General features: G+C 38.8%; 1 protein-coding gene and 1 long non-coding RNA gene across 2 annotated transcripts in view; one reads left to right on the top strand and one right to left on the bottom strand.

Annotated features, from left to right (window-relative positions):
- LOC307219674 overlaps positions 1-20,278 on the top strand; it is a 586,866-nt gene that overhangs the window by 48,411 nt on the left and 518,177 nt on the right. The window lies entirely within an intron of this gene.
- TMX3 (thioredoxin related transmembrane protein 3) overlaps positions 7,103-20,278 on the bottom strand; it is a 31,451-nt gene continuing 18,275 nt past the window's right edge. Inside the window, exons 9-16 of the mRNA XM_079982967.1 lie at positions 19,026-19,092; positions 17,797-17,895; positions 16,844-16,901; positions 14,642-14,695; positions 12,167-12,223; positions 10,137-10,266; positions 9,738-9,806; positions 7,103-7,402 (exon numbers count right to left, since the gene is read on the bottom strand). Coding sequence (XP_079839093.1) covers positions 7,136-7,402; positions 9,738-9,806; positions 10,137-10,266; positions 12,167-12,223; positions 14,642-14,695; positions 16,844-16,901; positions 17,797-17,895; positions 19,026-19,092 — 801 coding nt within the window. The 3' untranslated portion in view covers positions 7,103-7,135. The remainder of the gene's footprint in view (positions 7,403-9,737; positions 9,807-10,136; positions 10,267-12,166; positions 12,224-14,641; positions 14,696-16,843; positions 16,902-17,796; positions 17,896-19,025; positions 19,093-20,278) is intronic.

The following is a 20,278-nucleotide window of genomic DNA, read 5'->3' as shown; positions in this document are numbered from 1 at the left end:
AGTAAAATTTGGATCAAATTGATTATATTCTTCCTAGCACTTGAGAATCCCTATCATAAAGAAGTAAGTGAGACCACAGGGATATAGCCTACTTCCTTGTTTACAAGAATAGAGGTCTCAGATAAACAACCAAATGTCTTCTACTTAAATGCGCCTGCATATCAGAACATCTGACAAGTGTTGTGCCAATAGGTTTGCTTTTTCCCGCTGCGGATGACAGATGATTATGACCTATTGAAAGGAAGTGCTGTGCTTTTGCTTTGTACATCAGAGGTAACAAACACAAAACACCCTTCTGTTTAGTAGCACTGACAGCATCCCTCTTGATGATCCTTTACAAAACATGCACTACTGTAAGGAAAAAACATTTCCCCACAACATAGCGGATTTATAAGGCATTTCATTATTGTATATTGCTTTCTTCCCTGGTTATGTTTTTTTAAGAAACTATGGAAAATACAGTTCATGATTGAATATTATATCATTGTGTATACAGGGCACATTAAACTCACACAAGGTGAGTATTTTTCAAGGCAATTCTTTCATGTTGTAAGCCTGACTGATGCCAACATGCTCCTCTGAAGACATGCCAAATGTGTGTTTATGGCCATTTATCCCGCCTCGGGATGGGATGAGGAAACATGAAAATTTCAGCTTTTCCATTTCTTATTATTCTAATCTTAAATTCAGTTTTTCATTTCCACATGAGTTCCTTATCATTATTTTAAAAACCCTCATGAAAACCTTGGTGCAATTTTTTGTATGCAATTTTGCCCAACAGATACATTTTTTCAAAGCAAATTTATGTAGCATTTCTACCAATATATGCATTAAATGGACACCTTATGCTAGTATGTTGGGGGCACTTTCCCTTCCAATTTTACATATACACCAATGTGGTTTGAGCTAGTCTCAACTGACCAGAAAAGAGATCTTGGGAGTTATGGTGGAGGCTCAATGAAAACCTTGAGCAACTGAGCAACAACCATGAAAAAGGAGAAATCCTTACTAGGGGTTATTAGATCTAAAATTAATTTCCCATTATTATAGTACCTTTACACAAACATACATTATTACTATACTTGGAATACTATGTGCATTTCTGGTTGCTTCCTCTCAAAAAGGGCATTGAAGAAGTGTAAAATGATTAAGGGGCTGAAGAAACTCCCCTATGAAGACAACGTGTATTTGGTGTTCTTTTATTTAGGAAAAAATCAAGTAAGGGGAAGGAAACACAGTACAAAGTTGTATAAAAGTATGCCATAGTGTGGAGAAAGTTGATAGAGAGGTTGCCACATATACTAGAACCTGGATCATTCCATAATGCTAAATCCTGTACACACACATACAAAATTCTTCACATGGCTAAAATATGGAATTCATTACCACAATATGGTTCCCAGCCTAGAGGGCTTTTAAAGAGCAATAGACAAATTCATGGAAGATAAGGCTATTACAATGGCTACCAGTCATGATGGCTAATTATTACCTTTAACAACAGCAGTTGCAGTGGGCCTTAGAATGCCAATTGCTGGGAAACAACAGTGGGAGAAGGCTGCGGCCAATGTCATCTTGTGGGTTTCAAAAGTCATGTGGGAAGGAGAATGCTGGTCTGATCCCAGTTTCTTCTATCTCTTCTCTATTATATATGTCAAACTACGTGCAAATAAAATAAAAGAACAAAAATTCCTTCCTTCAGGTATCTGAAGAAGTGTGCATGCACACGAAAGCTCATACCTAGAACTAACTTAGTTGGTCTTTAAGGTGCTACTGGAAGGAATATTTTTTCTTTTATTTTGTTTTGACTATGGCAGACCAACACGGCTACCTACCTGTACGTGCAAATAGAGCACCAAGGAGTGAAAAGCAGTACTTTTAAATGTTTTATTATTGTAAAAAAACCAAACACAAACACAAGCCCCCCCCCACACATTTACAGCTGATAAATTCAACAAAGTAAAATAAAATTGGAGCGCTTCCATTCAAGTTAAAATAGACACCTGACTGTGTGGAGCTCTTTACATGATAAAAAAAAAAAAAATAGTCATTTTGTTTTATACCGCAAGTTATTCATTCCCAAGATAAAAGGGGGAATGCTCAGTTAAATCTACTTTAGAGATTGAACAAGCCATTCAGAACATGCAACTGGGCAAATCTCCAGGGCCAGATGGGTTGACCTCCAAGTATTATAAGACATTAAAAGACTACTTGATACAACCATTGATGGAGGTTAGCAATGAAATTATGGAGGGGAAGAGGGCGCCGGAATCGTGGAAGGAAGCCTTTATCACATTGATACCAAAATCGGAAGCTGAAAAGACACAACTTAAGAACTATCGTCCCATCTCTCTTTTAAATGTGGATTACAAAATATTTGCAGACATTTTGGCAAGTAGACTCAAAAAAGTTCTAAATGAAGTAATCCACAAGGACCAGGCAGGCTTTCTCCCAGGTAGACATTTGTTCGCCAATACAAGGAACATTATTGACATTTTGGAACTTCTGCAAACAGATATAAATACAAAAGCAGTATTAATTTTTATAGATGCGGAGAAGGCCTTTGATAATATTTCCTGGAAATTTATGAAGGGAAATTTAAAAGAAATGGGAGTGGGACGGGGTTTTGAGAATGGGATTGATGCAATATATTCAGAACAAAAGGCCAAATTGATAGTTAACAATGTGGTTACAGAAGAGTTTAAAATTGAAAAAGGAACACGACAAGGCTGCCCCATTTCCCCTTTGCTTTTTATTTCGGTCCTGGAGGTGCTCTTGAACATGATTAGAGAGGACCGGTTGGTGGAAGGAATTCAGGTCGGAGCGAAACAATATAAACTTAAAGCTTTTGCAGATGACCTAGTTTTGACCCTGCAGGAGCCAGAATCTAGTACGAAAAAGAAGACTTTGGTCGGGTGGCAGGTTTTAAATTAAACAAACAGAAAACTAAGGTGTTGGAAAAAAATTTTACAGATACAGAGTCAGAACGGTTTCAGAGAGAGACAGAATTAAAAGTGGTTAAAAAAGTAAAGTACCTAGGGGTAAACATAACAGCAAAAAATCTGAGTCTATTTAAGGATAACTATGAAAAATGTTGGTCAGAAATTAAGAGAGACTTAGATAGTTGGACAAAATTGAAACTTTCCTTGTCAGGCCGAATTGCTGCTATCAAGATGAATGTATTGCCAAAAATGTTGTTTTTGTTCCAAACACTGCAGATTGTGGACAAGACGGAGTGCTTCCGGAAGTGGCAGAGAGACATCTCTAAGTTTGTCTGGCAGGGCAAAAAGCCCAGAATTAAGTTTAAGATATTAACGGATGTGAAAGAAAGAGGGGGCTTTGCCCTGCCAGACTTAAGGTTGTATTATGAAGCCGCAGCTTTCTGCTGGCTAAAAGATTGGCTACTTCTCGAAGACACTGACGTATTGGACTTGGAAGGTTTCAATAACGCTTTTGGTTGGCATGCATACTTATGGTATGACAAGGTTAAGATCAATAAGGCCTTTAAGAACCATATTGTCAGAAAAGCAGTGTTTAATGTCTGGACAAAATATAAAGACTTATTGGAAAACAAAACTCCAAGGTGGATTTCACCTCTGGAAGCTAAGGCCCGAAAAAGACCCAATATGGAGGCCAAATGTCCAAAATATTGGGAAATACTAGAAAAAGATGGAGACAATTGGAAATTGCAGAGTTTGGAGAAATTAAAGGATAAAGTGCGAGACTGGTTACACTACGCTCAGATTAAAGAAGTTTTAAAAAATGACAAAAAGTTAGGGTTCCAGGTGGAGAAATCGAAATTGGAAACAGAACTGTTAGAACCTAAGACTAAGGTACTTTCAAGAATGTATAACTTGCTGTTAAAATGGAACACACAAGACGAAACGGTTAAATCGGCTATGATAAAGTGGGCACAGGATATTGGGTATAATATCATGTTTGATGACTGGGAAAGGTTGTGGACCACTGGGTTGAACTTCACTGCTTGTAACGCTTTGAAGGAAAATGTAATGAAAATGATACATAGATGGTACATGACCCCAGTTAAACTTGCCAAAATATACCACCTGTCTGATAATAAATGTTGGAAATGTAAAGAAAATGAAGGAACATTCTTTCACCTCTGGTGGACGTGCCCTAAAGTGAAGGCTTTCTGGGAAATGATATATAATGAGTTGAAAAAGGTATTTAAGTATACCTTCCTTAAGAAACCAGAGGCCTTTCTTCTGGGTATTGTCGGCCAGAGGGTGATAAAGAAGGACAGAACTTTTTTCTTGTATGCAACAACGGCAGCAAGGATACTCATCACTAAATATTGGAAAACCCAAGATCTACCCACACTGGAAGAATGGCAGATGCAACTGATAGACTATATGGAACTGGCTGAGATGACCGGCAGAATCCGAGACCTGGGAGAGGAGAGGGTTGAAGATTGGAAGAAATTCAAGATTTACCTACAAAAATATTGTAATTTGGTTGAATGTTAATAAGGATGCTAGATCGCAAACAATTGAGCACCACTAAAATAGTTGGAATTAGGATGATAAGTGAGATTGAGGAAAATATAAATTTTTTTTGGAGAATTATTAATTATATTTAAACGAGCGGGACATAAGAACGCAAACAAGTTGATAAATTGCTGGCAAAAATTTATAATGATGTAAGTGGGAGTGGGAGACGTGAGGGAGTCCAAAGAAGTTATGAAACTATGTTATGAAATATGTTACATTGTTTACTAATTTTGTATTGGTATTTAAAAATCTCAATAAAATATTATTATTAAAAAAAAGTTAAATCTACTTTAACTGCAGTGTTATGAAGCTGAAGTGAAATGGCAGTACACTTGAGTTCAGTAAACGCCAGGGAGTTTGACATTCCATATGCTGGATGGCAAACATATACCTATTTTAACTGCCACTGTCCAAACCACTCTAACTCTGCTTAACATCCTATAAATTGGTATAAATGCTAGGGTTTTGTTGTTGTTGAAAGCATGCTCTCAAGATTCAGCACTAGAAAAACTACTATATAGCATGTAGCTGTTATTTGTATCTAAAAGAAAGCTATAAGAACACAAAATTAATAAGTCGTGTGAAATAGTAGATGAATTCAGATTTCTTGTGCTGACATTCACTACTTCTGTAAACAACATATAACACCAACAAAATAGAAATGCTATCCTGGTACGGTCTAAAAACTCTTCTCTCCATCCTAAAAATCCAGCTCATTTTATGCTTTTGATGCTTAAAGCATAGGGGAGTTTTGCAGCATTGGACAAAACCTCAATTATGTGAAAAACCAACTGCGCATGACATGACAAGAGTTGAACCTTGCCTCAAACAAAATACCATTTATAACTTCTATCAGTGTTCAGAACCAACACAACCTGGTTTAAATTTAAACAAAAGCCAGAACAAAGTTTCTTTATAAAGCCAAACTGTCACAGCTAGAATATTTCTGGTAAGTATAAATTAAATCTCAGCAATTTATTCTTTGGGCAAAGAACAACTGTCAGTGAAAGTGCTAAACACTTTTCCATTTCTCATCTCTTCCTATTTTGAAAATCAACATTCATTTTTATCAAGGAGAACCCTACTTTTAAAACCCATGCATTTTCAAAACAGCTGTGTTATTATCGGCTTAATTTCCTTCTAAATAACAAAACTATGTAAATCGAATTAGTTTGCTTAGAATGTTTTAGAAAGTTGATTAGCTTTAAAGTACTACAGGATTTCCCACCTTCAGGAGGACAAAAAATTCTATCTTCTAGTCTTAATTCCTTAAAACTTTTTTTATCCAAGCTTAAAATTTCTTTTTTGAGAATGTACATATGTAGCCATACATATTATACCAAACTGCTTTACCAAGACTCACAAGCTGGGAAGCTTTTATTTTTCAGTTTTCCAACTGGATGTGACATAGCCGTAGTTCTGAAAATGAGCAGCATAGGTTTGGTTGCTATGGTAATCACCATGGTATCAATACTCCAAACACCATCTTATAGCTTATCCCTTGAGATCTTAACTCTGGAGAGAGCTTAGTTGCTTTCAATGTCAAGGGACAGTATTAGAGATGACTTATGTGATTTAACAGTTAATGAAAATGTACTGCAACGACAAATACCCCCCTTTTCTAGAAGTGTTAACAGTCCTTCAGATAATTAAATTGCTCTGTCCAATCAACATGTAGTTGAGATGTCAAATGCAGGTATCACTGATAACAAGCCAATAAAATATTTGTTTATGTGTTTTTCACTTGCAGAAGTCACAGTTGTTGCAAGATTTAACCCACCTTTAAAAATATTTTGGCATATTGAAGAAACACTCGTCATTAATCATGCAGCAGACACACAGAAAAAAATATTCCACTAATTTTGTCATGAGCAAATGAAACCTTCAGTTTTGTCAAGATTAGGGGAAATCTCATCTAAAAGCAAGGTTTTTTCCTTTTAAGTTAAATACAGAAGTGATTTTTTAATAATGAACCATATTGGACCAATATAATGCAATAGCAAATGGACCCAGTAAGCAAATACTACTTTGAAGAATATTAAAATTGCAAAAAACAACTAAAGAAAGACTGCAATACCTGTGTTTAGCACTGCCATGAGACTTCTGTAACAGATTATCTAAAATTTATTAAAAAAACAAAAATGAAATAAAATGAAGTATGTATTGCTTTTCAAAGCAATACTAACTATTTTTAAAAGCATTTATGTAATGTCCCAAAGGTATGTTTCCCCATTTACAGATTTCACTCTAGGCTGAGAACATTCCTGCAGTCCTTTTTAAATGTTTTATTTACTTTGGCCACATAGTTAAAATAATTGTTAACCAGTTCTCAGTAGCTAGAAAAGAAAGAAGAAAATCAGTAGCTAGAAAAGAAAGAAGAAAACTTCAGTGTGCATCACTGTAAAATAGCTCATATATACATCCCTTAATTTGATTTCTTTTCAGCAGGATAAAGATAGTAAAGGACTCTGAAACCCAGACTTCCACTTATTCTTCTTCATGGCCAAGCAATTGGAACACATGCATGTAAAACAAAAAGTTCATCATCTCTGAAGGTCACAGGTAAGTAGATGAATTCAATAAATAAGTCTATATTTTGAAATTCTACTTTTTTTTAATTAAGCAATTTAGTCTTTTTTCTTTTCAAATATAGTTTTCTGTTCTTGCTCGCCACCTGGAAATTCTAGACGGTTCTCACTGTTTTCTTCCTCTTGTTCTTCTTCAGTGCCTTCATCAGTCAGTTCCCGCCCTGTACTTTCCTTCTTAGATGCTTCTGCTTCATCTGATCTTCCATCAGAGTCAGCCATACAAATTCCGTAACACATGATGCTGATGACACCCAGTGGTAGACCAAAGAGAAAGCAGCCCAGAAGGGGGGAACTCTTGAAAACAGACTGTTGAGAAATGGTTAGCTGTTAGTGACAATTCGACAACATCTGACAAATATATCAATGCATAAGCTTTCACGGAATACGGTCCATCAGATATATGGAGTGTTTTCCTGAGCTGCAGGTATATCTACACATGGTTTTGGGGAAGGGGGTTTGTAAAGAGTAAGTCAGAGGGAAATAAAATGCAGAAAAACACATACTTAGCAGTTCCTGGAAACATCAGGCAAGTGGAGATCGCTCACCTAAAGACTTTATTTTAAAGGGAGTTTATGAACCGATGAAGTTGGCGGTTGTGAAAATCTCGAAGGTCGGCATTCAGTATATCAAGTGGATAAGAAGCAGCAAATGTTACTAAAGCTACAGTGCTAAAACACTTACCTGGGGCTAAGTCCCATTGAACTCAATGGGACTTAAGCTTTTGCACAGACGTGGATAGGAGCGTGCATTTAGTAGGACTTGTCTTTCATTTAAAAGCTTCTGATATTTACAGTGTGTTAAGCTGATGTACTCTCCCCGCTAACATCTTTGATTCATCAAGTTAAGACCAAATTAACTCCATTATAATTAAAAAAATTGTCCAGTAGCACCTTAGAGACCAACTAAGATTGTTCTGGGTATAAGCTTTCATGTGCATGCATACTTCGTCAGACCAACACAGCTACCTACCTGAAGCCATTATAATTGTTATTCTATTTTAGGGCAATTGCACAAACTTAAGTTTTGTGTACATCTATGCAGTCTTTGCCCCCAAAACAGATTTTATGTCTTTATGGAAATATGTGCACAGACCTATATGTAACTTATTGTTCTTGTGTTGGCTGTTTGTGTTTCTGGCAGGCCAACAACAACATTCAGGTTTTCAGATGTGCTGTGAGTACAGAGAGGAGGTAGCTGAACCAGTTGACAAGTGAGTTTTAAGGGTTCTTGAAGCATCTGCTAAAGATCTGAACAAATGCTGCTTCTTTTAGCAGTAGTTGTCACATGGATTACCAGTAGTACATATTGTATATCTCTACAAATTGGATCCTCCTAACCGAGGCTCCATGTTGCGCACAGCCCCAGGACTCCCCCCAACTGGCATGGAGGAGGGGCTTTGCCCCGCTCCAGCCAGTGGTGCCACGAGCTTGCCACTGGCTTTTAGCCAATCAGCATGGTGGCCTGATTGGGAGTAGAGTATTTAAACAGAAGCACGTCGTGGGGACCTCCTCTTGCTTTGTGCTGCCGAACACTCACCACCCCTTGTTAGGTCGGGGTCAGACCTTGCTTTGGACTCCTGTTTTGGAACAGGGGCCGGGTAGGAATTTTTTCCAATGTGGCAGATTGGCAGCAGCTGCTGTGTTTTTGCCTACCTCTTAGAATAGTCACAACTTTGTAAGGTTTGGTGGTTAGGTACTGGTTTAGGGGAATGTGGGGAGGGGAGGTGTGGCCATCACCTGCCCCTCCATTTGATAGGGTATTCTGTTAAAGGAATCCGGGGGCTTGGATCTCGGCCGAAGCCTGGGGAGGAGCTAGGGCCATGCCAGGACCCTCGGGAACCCCAGAGGTGAGCACCAGTCAATAGCCATTGTTGGAGCTCCCTCTGCTGGTAGTTTACGCTTTGCAGGCTACCTGCTGGGTGGCAGGAGCCAGTTATAGTCATTAGATACCAATGCCTAAGCCAATACCAGTCACACTTGTGTACTCAATAAAGTTGTAGGCTAAATTTGCCCATTAACCTTTAAGCTAAATTCTGTCTCCTTTGTGTCTTTATTTCCATGGGGGTGGGTTTCGGGGCTTGACACGCAACGCCTGCAGCTGCTGGGAATAGCTATCACTGTCTTGGAAACTCATGGCAGCAGTCAACACAAGGATTATTGCTTGACTCCATGGAGAGCACTTTAAAGAGGGAAGCTGATTTTCAAAGGGTTTCTGTGATCCATCTCTCCGTCTAAGCTAGGGTTGGCGTATTCAAAAAGTGAAAATCCGGACAGAAAAGTTATTGAACTTTTTTTCAGCCAAAGTTCATGAGCTTTTTAAAGTTTTGCCAGAAATTTAAAAATAAATGTTTAAAAAGGGAAGTTTTTGAGCTATTTTTAAGGGAAATTGCCAAAAGCAACACTGCTGATATGGGTTGCCAAATGTCTGGATTCCTGATGCCAATATGTATGTTTCAAAAGGCAGATATATTGTAACAAACTTCTTTAAAATACAGAACCAAAATCATGTGATCAAATTAGATATTGATGTTAGGATGGGTAACCTGAGGACCTTAATATGCTGGATGTTTGGCAGGTACTGTCCCTATTTTATATCTGATATACGTTTAGACATTATCTAACAGAGATGGGACATTACTTACTCCTACAGTAGACTTAGCATCATAAATTATTCTCTTGATCCGTTGAAGAATTCCATCTCCACCGTGTGCCTAAAATTTCAAAGGTAAAAACAGGCATTAGCACTAGTCAATTATATTTCAGCTTGCATCCACCTTTCTTCACCATGAAGTCTGATATATAATGTTTTTCCATTGAAGGGGAAAATTATTTTCTTGTGACATTCTTGGGGTCCCTTGCAAGGACCTGTCCCCAGGCTGTCTCTAATGTTAGTTCTTTCCAGCGACTCTTGTTTAAGGAACATTGGTACTGCACATTCAAATCAGAAAACAGAAATGAAGTAAGATACCCAACAAACTGTTAGGTCTTTGAGCAGTTCAAGAATTGGTTAAAGAGATTTTGAATAAAAGAGAAAGGCTTACTTCTGCAGTGCCTTCCAGGATCTCATTAATGAACTGAACCATATCTTCAGTACTCTCAATAGTTTTATGAGGTAGGAAATACTGTTGATTGGATGTGTTCAATACAACTATAGTGGGAATTTTCAGATCACTGAAACAGTAAAATCGAACAAGTCAGGAACTAAAAAAAGTAAAAAGCTATCAGTTATCAGCATTCAATTTATTAATAGAGCACCTAAAAACTATAAAAGCTTCTTGGCAACTTGACTTTGCAACTATCCTATCTATAGTATCTGAACAAGTGATTCAACTCATTTCTTGCAGGAAGACCAAATGAGGTGGTGGTAGTGGAGTATTTGCCAAATTCCTAGGACACTGAAAAATCATACAAGGTTCAGCTTTAACCATCTTGCTTCTGAAAAAGGTTTCATAGTCCACTTTCCCAATGCTTAACAATGAGGGGGGACAGCAGATACAACAAGTGAATCTGGACAAGACTATACTAAAGGTGAAGGTAAAGGTACCCCTAATCATTAGGTCCAGTTGCGGACGACTCTGGAGTTGTGGCGCTCATCTCGCTCTATAGACCGAGGGAGCCAGTGTTAGTCTGCAGACAGCTTCCGGGTCATGTGGCCAGCATGACTAAGCGGCTTCTGGCAAACTAGAGCAGCACACAGAAACGCCATTTACCTTCCCGCCGGAAGGTACCTATTAATCTACTTGCACTTTGACGTGCTTTCGAAGACTATACTAGTAGCCAGCAAGTCATGGTATCTAGAGCAGAATGAAGACAACCTTGATAAACAGAAATCTGATTCCCCTAGACTGCCACTGTAGCTAGCTACTAACTTCTACAACATGCCCAAAAGTACCATTTGCTATAGTCTCCAGCAGCATGTCTTTTGCCAACTATATCTACAGGCTACATTTGGAATAATATTGTAATTTGTCAAGTGGACCAAGCCAAGGAGAGCTAAGCATGGTATCTCATTATCTACAGCAGGCATATCCAACTCCCAAGAGACTGCGATCTACTCCCACTATAAAAAAACTGGCAGTGATCTACTCTACCCATTGGATTGACCAAAGTTGTTGAGCTTTTTGGGCGGAGCCTTCAGCAAAGTTGTTGAGCTTTCGACCGGTTGGACATGCCTGATCTGCAGGAATGGCCTCATTTCTACTGGGAAACATAGGTATCAGACAGATGTAATCTTCAAAGCCTTAAGCTTTGGTGTAATTTGAGCCTCTATTCAGGAACAATAAGGGTTATTTCTCTGCTGAAACAATGGAACACAAAACCTGGAGCTGCCCTTCTGAATCCTCTCAAAGAGAGATTTGAGAGCTTTATACGCCTCTTCTAGGCCACAAAAGCTCAGCAACAATAGCTGAAATTCAAAATCCATCAAGCATGTAAAACAAAGTCGTAAGTTCCTAATATGTTTTTCTCCTTAATGGTGTGTAATCATTTCACAGTATATATAAGCCTCAATCAGTGTGTGTGTGTGTGCGTGTGTATTTCATGTTCAGCTCCCATTTATGTGCCTTTTCTCTCTCCATTTACTATCCCATCCTGCCATCTAGTGGAAAAAGTTATATACAAACTTTAAATATCTAGGTTTTATATATAATGAAAGTGTTCTCTTTAAAAGTAAAATGGTTTTATTGCATATTGAAGGGCCATATCCAAGTGCTATTTATTTTAAACACAAATGCAAACACACACGAAACAGTACAAATCATAAAATTAGGACAAGTGTGTAACTTTGGCACAGACAATTCATATGATAAATTTCCAGGGTTCACAGTGATTCCATGAAGGGAACATGCTGAATCCATTCTTGTGACGGCAATCACTGGGCAGAGTATCTCATCCTACACTGTGCAAAACCAATGCATGTACTGATCAACTTTCACACATCTACCAAGTTTATATGCTCTCTTTCTACAGATATTTGTAACCTGCTTACAGCAAACACAAGAATAGAGTTTCAAAATATAAACCTTGCTACACAAATGATATTAACAGCATGAAATCTCAAAAACATACTTACTCCATTAGTAAACTATTCATGTATTCATTACCATCCATATGGCCAAACTGGAAGCTCCTGTGAAGAGTCAAAATACAAATTGTTAATTAAACCTAACTTAAAAAAAATGACAGCAAGTTGTATCCATCTATATTTGGAGAACTTGGAGGCAAACTTGGAGGTTCCTCATTTGGAGGCAGCAGTTTGAATCAAAACTGTTTCTGCCAAACAGATTTGCTGCAACTGCTGATCAGCAGTTACAGCAAGCTCCTTTGAATCCCTGCTCCCAGAGCCAATCAGCTGACGGGCAGGGAAAGTGTGTCTTTAAAGGAAGTTACTGTTACCACACTGATCAGTGGTAACAGCTACTTCACCTGAACTCTGTCAGGTGTTAAATCACCTTTTGTTATTAGGGCGGTCTCATCAACCCATGGGGAGTGGGGGAATTAAGGATCCTGATTTAAGGGATGTGTGACTTAGCATGAAACCCACAACAAAAAGTTCTTTTGTATTATCACTCCTAACACGCTTATTACTTTTCAAAGTTCTAGCGATACTCTCCTCTTAATATAAAAGGTAAAGGTAAAGGTACCCCTGCCCATACGGGCCAGTCTTGACAGACTCTGGGGTTGTGCGCCCATCTCACTTAAGAGGCCAGGGGCCAGCGCTGTCCGCAGACACTTCCGGGTCACGTGGCCAGCGTGACATCGCTGCTCTGGCGAGCCCGAGTCGCACATGGAAACGCCGTTTACCTTCCCGCTGGTAAGCGGTCCCTATTTATCTACTTGCACCCGGAGGTGCTTTCGAACTGCTAGGTTGGCAGGCGCTGGGACCGAGCAGCGGGAGCGCACCCCGCCGCAGGGATTCGAACCGCCGACCTTTCGATCGGCAAGTCCTAGGCGCTGAGGCTTTAACCCACAGCGCCACCTGCGTCCCTCCTCTTAATATAGATCACACCAATTAATCACATTTTATACTTTCCTGCACTTTTATTTCCACTATATTTTCTTGGCTAAGTGGAAAGTGTGGACAATAAACAAACAGTTCTAAAGCAGTATCTAATCCATTCATTTTAGTTACAAACCACCCTTTAGTAGAACTCTTCCAAAGCAGTGTACAAGAGGTCAGGTGCTCTACTTCTATGAATTATCCACTGCTAGAATCTTGTGTATGGTAGTTACTTCAAATTATAAAAAATGGACTAATTTCAGCAACTGTATTTGTGAGGAGGACTTGCTAACACAGGGTCATATCCAGTGCTGCAGCTCTGCTCACACAACACACTTTCTTCCTCCTCTCCTACGTGTGCAGATTTTGTGAACACACAGGGGGAAGAGAGGAAATGGAAGTCTCAATGTGCAAGCAGAACTCTGCTAACAGAGCATTGGATGCAACCCATAGCTAGGCAAAAGCATGGAACTGTGTGCATATTTTGTTTAAACAGTTGGATCTTATGTCCTTGTGAGTTATTGGAGCCTAAGAAACTGGACAGGCCAAACAATGCTACTAGTAGTGGCCAGGAATGTGAGGGGGCACTCCAGTGCCAACTAGCACAACCCCTTGCCCCTCCCCACAACAAGAACAAAATTAAAAATTGGGAACTGAATATGGAGTACACAAAATTAATTCTGCACATTTCCTTTTTCTTGGTAAAGAATTTAACTGTCCTAGTAAATGTTGAATGCACTGTCTTAGATAAAAAGGTGAGAGTTGTTTAGATTGCTTCTGCATTCCCCTAAACCACTCTCACGCTTCATCATTTGCTCACAAGTAATTTACAACCTCCAGAAGAGCTGCCCTTAGTTGAACAAAACCCATGGGTAGCAACATTGTTGTACAGCTTTGCTATCTCCTGTACCTTGGTCCCTTTGGACCAGGAAACTATTCTCAGAAAGGTAGTGCCAGGATAAACATCTAGCTACAGCCATTAAGGATCTGGCAGTCTGTTCATATATCTGAAAGCTTTAAAAAGGCAAAAGTATCTTGCTTTGCATGAGCTAATATTTGTATTTTCAAGTGGCTAATAATTACAGCTTAAATTGATGTCAATATGGTAAACCGATCTGCACACATATTAGAGATCTAATAAAACGAAAGAGCTTTTGCATCTCAATATTACTTATTTCTCATTACAGTTATTTGTGAATGTATACTTTTTCAATGAAGAACCTAGTTTCTATTCTATCTTGACATCAGAAGGTGCTCCACCAGAGAGCAAATGTGTGACATACATGTGCTAGGGTATTTTAAAAGTCTTTTTTTAAAGAAAATGCAGCACACACACATTTTCAAAACATATGCAATCCCTAAAGCTTAGTTTCTTCTACTTTTCTCCTAAATGTGGGCAATTTGTGTATATAGTCTTAAGATTACCTAGCTATTATGAATGGATTTGTTAACTGTCACGGTCAAAACTACTAGAATTTGCAGTATTTATTCAACCCACTTAGCACACAATGAGGAACAATTAACAAGTGATTAAATATATGCATGTACCTATGAAAATGGTCTCTATAATTTTTGGCAACATCCTGCATAATAGACTTCAACCTGTAAAAAGAAACATTTCACAGTATTTCCACAAATATAAACAGAATCTATTCAGCAATAGTATTGTACAGCATTGCTGTACATTCAGCAATGAAACACATTGGGCCATGGAGATAAGAAGAGAGTACCTAAGCATAAAGCCTGTTTATGAAGGCCAAGGTACGGTAATGGTCATTACATCTAGACTGCTCCATGGCTCCCGATTTACAAGAAATCCAGATTCTACTCAGTTTTGTACCACTACATACTATACGAGTACCGTCATACCTTGGTTGTTGAATGCCTTGGTACTTGTCCGTTTTGGCTTCCAAACGCCACGGTTTGCGAATGTTCTTTGGAAGCCGAACATCTGATGCGGCTTCCGCAGCTCCCAATTGAGTGCAGGAAGCTCCTGCAGCCAATCAGAAGCCGTGCCTTGGTTTTCAAACATTTTTGGAAGTCGAATGGACTTCTGGAACAGATTCCATTTGACAACCAAGGTATGACTGTATTTCTCTGTGCCCTTCAATACAGAAGCTTCATATGTATGACATACAGCTCAATCCTATCTGATTAAAAGGGTGATAAAAGGGCAGCTGAACGAATGGACAATAATAGCAAGTGAAATGATGTCAGCTAGAGACTGAAGCGATAATGGATGGAGCAGTGGAGATGCATCTTGGACATAGCTTGTAACGGGATAGGAAACCAGGTTTTTTTAAAAATGAGATTGTATTAAATTAAATTAAATTGGTTTAATTTGTAATAATTTGGAAAATCAATAAAAAGAGAAATAGTGCTTCAGGTTAAGAACTTTGCTTCAGGAGAAGAGTGACTAGTGCCACAGGGTTCTATCTTGGGCCCGGTCTTATTCAACATCTTTATCAACTACTTGGATGATGGACTCAAGGGCATCCTGATCAAATTTGCAGATGACACCAAACTGGGAGGGGTGGCTAACACCCCAGAGGACAGGATCACACTTCAAAATGACCTTGACAGATTAGAGAACTGGGCCAAAACAAACAAGATGAATTTTAATAGGGAGAAATGTAAAGTATTGCACTTGGGCAAAAAAAAATGAGAGGCACAAATACAAGATGGGTGACACCTGGCTTGAGAGCAGTACATGTGAAAAGGATCTAGGAGTCTTGGTTGACCACAAACTTGACATGAGCCAACAGTGTGACGCGGCAGCTAAAAAAGCCAATGCAATTCTGGGCTGCATCAATAGGAGTATAGCATCTAGATCAAGGGAAGTAATAGTGCCACTGTATTCTGCTCTGGTCAGACCTCACCTGGAGTACTGTGTCCAGTTCTGGGCACCACAGTTCAAGAAGGACACTGACAAACTAGAACGTGTCCAGAGGAGGGCAACCAAAATGGTCAAAGGCCTGGAAGTGATGCCTTATGAGGAACGGCTAAGGGAGCTGGGCATGTTTAGCCTGGAGAAGAGGAGGTTAAGGGGTGATATGATAGCCATGTTCAAATATATAAAAGGATGTCACATAGAGGAGGGAGAAAGGTTGTTTTCTGCTGCTCCAGAGAAGCGGACACGGAGCAATGGTTCCAAACTACAAGAAAAAAGATTCCACCTAAACATTAGGAAGAACTTCCTGACAGCAAGAGCTGTTCGACAGTGGAATTTGCTGCCAAGGAGTGTGGTGGAGTCTCCTTCTTTGGAGGTCTTTAAGCAGAGGCTTGACAACCATATGTCAGGAGTGCTCTGATGGTGTTTCCTGCTTGGCAGGGGGTTGGACTCGATGGCCCTTGTGGTCTCTTCCAACTATGATTCTATGATTCCAGGATGAGAACAGAAATCGTGCTCCGGCAGCACAGTGGCAACGGGAAGCCCCATTAGCTAAAGTGGTGCTTCAGGTTAAGAACAGTTTCAGGTTAAGTACAGACCTCCGGAACGAATTAAATACTTAACCTGAGGTACCACTGTAACTGTACATAGGACCATACCCTTTTCCCTTTATTAATAATATCTGAATAAACCTATGGCTTGTTTTTGATGTGCAGCTTCCTTTTATATTAGTTTTTAAACAATGTAGTCCAACAACAGACAAGTTAGGGATTGGAGGAGGGTTTATGCAGCATGATGTTCAAGAGGTGTCATTTTCTAAATAGTTTGTTATGTTTTATCACGTATACACACCAACATACCTAATATGTTCAACAGAAGTGTTTTTATCATCAATAATTGCAATAGCCACAAGTTTTCCTAAAAAGCAAAAGACATAGAACTAAATTTAGGATATGTCTACAGAAAGATGCTTCTTATTTAAGTAACCTCCCATCCCCAAAGAAAACAGAACAGCTATCTTGTAACCATTATTATTATTATTATTATATATATATATATATATATATATATATATATATATATATATATATAATAATAATGGTTACAAGATAGCTGTTTTATTTTCAGTAGCATTTCCCATTTCTGGAGCATATGGCAATGCTTATATATATATATATATATATATATATATATATAAGCATTGCCATATGCTCCAGAAATGGGAAATGCTACTGAAAATAAAACACTACTCATCCTCAACCACAAAGCACTTTCTCAAATGGAAAGGTCTTACAGATACACAAGCTACAACATACCTTGATGGAAGGCATGGAGCAGAATAGAGTATTTAAGCTGGAAACTCCATCACTACTATTAAACTTTCTTCTGAAGTTATTCTTTGTGTGTCCTACACAATGCCTATCACCTATAATAATTCATTGTTCAAGTAGGTTACTGTTACAGGAGAACTGTCCCATTTCAAAATATGTGGGGGATTACAAGACTGAAATTTGCTGCCCACGGAAAGTTATCATGTCTGGGAGAGGAGTTCTAGCCTAGATTTAGCTTTCCATAGGAAGGGAGTTTTGAAGAGTGCTGATTACTAGCATTAGAAGTGGTGTGAATGTTTGGCATCATTCAAGCAGGATCTGAAGAAGGGACATGCATCAGTGGAAAATCTATAATCCATAAAATCCTTTGATGTTTCCCAGGCATAGTAGAACATAAAGCAGCTTTTTAAAATTGCAGCTGACTTTACATACAAAAGTGTTAACGTAGCGTACAATTAATTTCTAAAGGAAGGTCATCTTACCTGTGTCTCCAAGTTCATACAGAGTAAATCCATCAACATTAAGATACCCCTGAAATCTCTCCTTGCTTATCCAGGATGACAAATCACCATCTTCATATTCTTTAAAAAGGGGGGGGGGGAACAGTGAAAGAAAAAATAAAATGCTCATGCCTTCTTCTAACACTATCATATATACCAGGCATGTCCAACTCCCAAGAGACTGTGATCTACTCCCAGTATAAAAAAACTGGCAGTGATCTACCCATTGTCACTGGAGGGAGGAGGAGCGTGTGTGGGGTGGGTGGATTGACCAGAGTTGTTGAGCGTTTTTTAGGAAGGAAGTGCCCAGAGTTGTTGAGCGTTTCAGAGGGAGGATTGCACAGAGTTTTTTTAGCTTTCCCCCTGTAACTTTTTGTACACAACAAGGATCAGCCGGGGATCTACCGGTAGATCACGATCTACTGGTTGGACATACTAAGAGCATACTGTTTCTCCAAGTGTCAGTCTACTGTTTGGACTCAAAATTTCTCAGAGTGGAACTCAAAAATGGATTGTTCTGTAGGCGAAAGGCAGTTTTAGCCAATTGTCCCACTCAATGGCAGCCCCCTTTATAATCTGCTGCAGAGGATTAAGGTACTCTTCAGGGCAGGTGGTGCAGCTAAGTGACAACTACCCAAATAGCCTTCTCCCTCTTCTGTCACTGTGAGTTTCAGTAAGCAGAGATGCAGCCTCTACTGGATCTGACTCATTTCCATAAACGGAAGGAGCCCTTCCATTCATGGAAGAGTAGGTCTGAATCCAAAGTGGCAACATCCAGGAAGAAGAAAGAAGTGTCAGCAGACTTTGGGGAACTTCAAATTTTGTAGAACTATCAGACCAACAACAACTTCAGGTAAAAATATTAATGGGAAGGAACCCCAGAACTGCTATAGAATCCCAAGTCAACTGGAAAAGAAAACCTGGGGAGGGAATTAAAATATACACCAGGCCTAACAAAGCACCGTGTGCACAACTGAAACTTACAGAGTGCCTGTTTATAATTAAAAAATACGAGGAACAACCTACTTTGAAGCACATGACACAGATGCAAGTCACAGTTTGAGCCAGCATGACTGTGCACAATCAACACACATTTTTGAGAAGTATGTAACAGCATCTAGACTGAGATGCATTAGGGCTAGAATCCTTAAAATGCAGGGGGAGGAATCCAATACATGTTACTGACATATTACTCTTGATCTATAACTTACCATCATACACAAAATAAGTTCCATCTTTGAAAACTATAACAGCTGGCATCTCAGGGAGTGTCACATACTGAAAGATAAAAAAGATAAAGCAAACACTTTAATGGCACAAAGAAACTTTCAGGTTACATTTATATTTCCCAATTTTTTATTGATTCTACTTTTCAGTTATAGACCATGAAGTGGCTTATGAATATTCATAAAACACAAAGTCACTGAATAAAAACAAACAGTGTGAAGGTGTAAAAAAAAGAAAAGCACCATGGCGTCTCCTGCCTAGAGATGCCTATATCACCACCCTCTTTAATGTCTCTCTTTCAACAGGTGAAGATTTTAATTTTAAATTAGCATTGGCTTGTCAGGCTGACGTCACATCAAAATATATTACGATGACCTGTAAGTTAAAAAGTTACATCTGTTGGTTTCTTTGACTGGTTTATGGGTTCTATTTGCTTTCTCAGTCTGTTATTTGGGCTCATTATATTTTTCATTTGTATTGCTGTTAGCTGCCTTGGGTGAAATATGCAGAAAAGCAGGATATAAATTGTAATTAATACATAAAATTAAGAGTAAGCATCACAACCTAATACACTGACCATGCACCTCTGATGCAGATATTCTTCCCAATCTCTTTCCCCAGTTGGATGACATAAAAGATAGGCAACATTTTTGAAGGAGAAAACTGACAATACCAAAAAATAAACTGTGTGTAGAAATGTTCTGTTAAGAAAGGAGGTTGGATATGAGGAAATTTTATTTTTGTACAGTGGTACCTCTGGTTACGTACTTAATTTGTTCCGGAGGTCCATTCTTAACCTGAAACTGTTCTTAACCTGAAGCACCACTTTAGCTAATGGGAACTCCTGCTGCCGCCACCGTGCAATTTCTGTTCTCATCCTGAAGCAAAGTTCTTAACCCGAGGTACTATTTCTGGGTTAGCGGAGCCTGTAACCTGAAGCGTATGTAACCTGAGGTACCACTGTACTTTTATAGCTCAAGTTATTCAACAAATCAGAAATTTAGCTTTGATTTTCCAATTTAGTATCTGTAACAATTAAAAGGTTTGTGTATTACATAACGAAGCTAGCTGGTGAATAAAGGTTAAGATTTTTCTTTGCTATATCATAGATATGCAATGCCTATGTTCAAGTAAGGTGTTCTTGACACTTCTAGAAAAATTCTAGTGTAAAAGCATGGTGTACTTTTCCTATTAAAAATGAGAACCTGTTTTTTAAAGGGATTTTGGCCTTAGTTCT

The sequence above is a fragment of the Podarcis cretensis genome (genome assembly GCF_951804945.1).
Source record: "Podarcis cretensis genome assembly, chromosome: 7".
NCBI classification, from domain to species: Eukaryota; Metazoa; Chordata; class Lepidosauria; order Squamata; family Lacertidae; genus Podarcis; species Podarcis cretensis.
This window is presented reverse-complemented; position numbering and strand designations above follow the sequence as displayed.